This window comes from Bison bison, unplaced genomic scaffold (genome assembly GCF_000754665.1).
Source record: "Bison bison bison isolate TAMUID 2011002044 unplaced genomic scaffold, Bison_UMD1.0 scf7180017864080, whole genome shotgun sequence".
NCBI lineage: Eukaryota > Metazoa > Chordata > Mammalia > Artiodactyla > Bovidae > Bison > Bison bison.
This window is the reverse complement of record NW_011494652.1, coordinates 4305993-4307176: the sequence shown is the minus strand read 5'-3', so window position 1 is coordinate 4307176 and position 1184 is coordinate 4305993. Positions and strand designations below refer to the sequence as shown.

The 1184-nt window shown below is 67.1% G+C and overlaps 2 protein-coding genes across 2 annotated transcripts in view; one reads left to right on the top strand and one right to left on the bottom strand.

Moving 5' to 3' along the window:
• The window catches only part of RPS6KB2 (ribosomal protein S6 kinase, 70kDa, polypeptide 2), a 7609-nt gene extending 7290 nt beyond the window's left edge, over window positions 1–319 (top strand). Inside the window, exon 16 of the mRNA XM_010837704.1 lies at window positions 1–319. This exon is cut by the window's left edge and continues 18 nt beyond it. Within this exon, the coding sequence (XP_010836006.1) occupies window positions 1–88 (88 nt within the window). The 3' untranslated portion in view covers window positions 89–319.
• Window positions 320–410: 91 nt separating this feature from the next.
• PTPRCAP (protein tyrosine phosphatase, receptor type, C-associated protein) lies at window positions 411–1184 on the bottom strand (the record flags this gene model as incomplete). The annotated part of the gene is made up of 1 exon (XM_010837703.1): window positions 411–1184. A coding segment is annotated over one exon (534 nt), but the record flags the coding sequence as incomplete, so codon positions are not given.

Below are 1184 nucleotides of genomic sequence, written 5' to 3'. Positions count from 1 at the left end.
ACCGCCCTCGAGCACTGCCCCTCTCCCCATCCGACCCCCCTCGGGGACCAAGAAGTCCAAGAGGGGCCGCGGGCGCCCTGGGCGCTAAGAGTATGGGTGGGGATACGGGCGGCAGGACCCTAGGCCGGTTCCAGAGACCTGGAGCCGTGCCTAGGGGTGCAGGAGTGACAGGGGTGAGTCAGTCTCTACTGGGGTGGCCATACCCCGGAATCATGACCACCAAGGGCTGTAGGCTATGGCTGCCAGTTGAGGGGGCACCCACCTGGCCTCCTGCAGTTGAGCCATGCTCTTGGAGAATTAAAAGGATCGAATCATGGCACTGACCTGGCTCTTCCTTGGCTTCCAGGGCAGAGATGGTGCCCGGACGAATCCCAGCTCAGGGATGGGAAGGGTCATGACAGGACCACAAATCCACGGAGCTGGACGGATTTTATTTCCGTTGACTGCTCAGAGCACCTGGGGACGGATGGCCTTGCTGGAGGGGCTGGGGATACGCAGACTTGGGGACAGAACTACTGGGGGGGCTGGGGCGGGTGTGACAGTCCAAGGCTCTCCAAGCGGGGGGGACCTGAGTCCAGGGCAGCTATGTGCAGCTGCGGCAGCTCAGAAGCAGAGGGACGGTGGCTGGGGTGCGGCCGCAGGGCCCGTGCCTACAGCGCGGTGACGTGGAGGCCCTGGGCGCTGGCTGCCCGGGAGCTGTCATCCCAGGCCGCGCTCCCAGCGAAGGCGTGCAGGTCACTCAGCAGGGCCTCAGCGCTGCCCCCTGAGCCCGCAGGCCCCTGGCAGCTGAGGCCCAGGCCGCCCTCCGTGTCATCGTTGTGCACTGCCCCGGCCGGCTCGGTGGCCTGCGGCGGGCTGGGGCCCTCTCCCCGCCGCTCTTCTTCCTGGGATCTGCGCTCCTCTTGGCCACTGAGCAGATCATAGTCGTCTTCCACGTCCTGCTCGTCCTCTTGCTGCTCTGGGTCCTCATCTGGTGAACCCAGCTCGGCCCGGAGCCAGCGGCCTGGTGGGCTGGCCCAGAGCAGGCGGCGAGTGCGGCCCCAGAGCGCAGCTCCCAGGCGGGCCGGGTGGTAGTAGCCCCCCGAGTCCCGGCTAAGGCGGCGCCAGGCCAGCGCCAGGCCAGCAACCAGCAGCAGGAGCAGAAGCAGCAGCAGGACAACAGTGACTGAGGAGCTGGAGCCCCT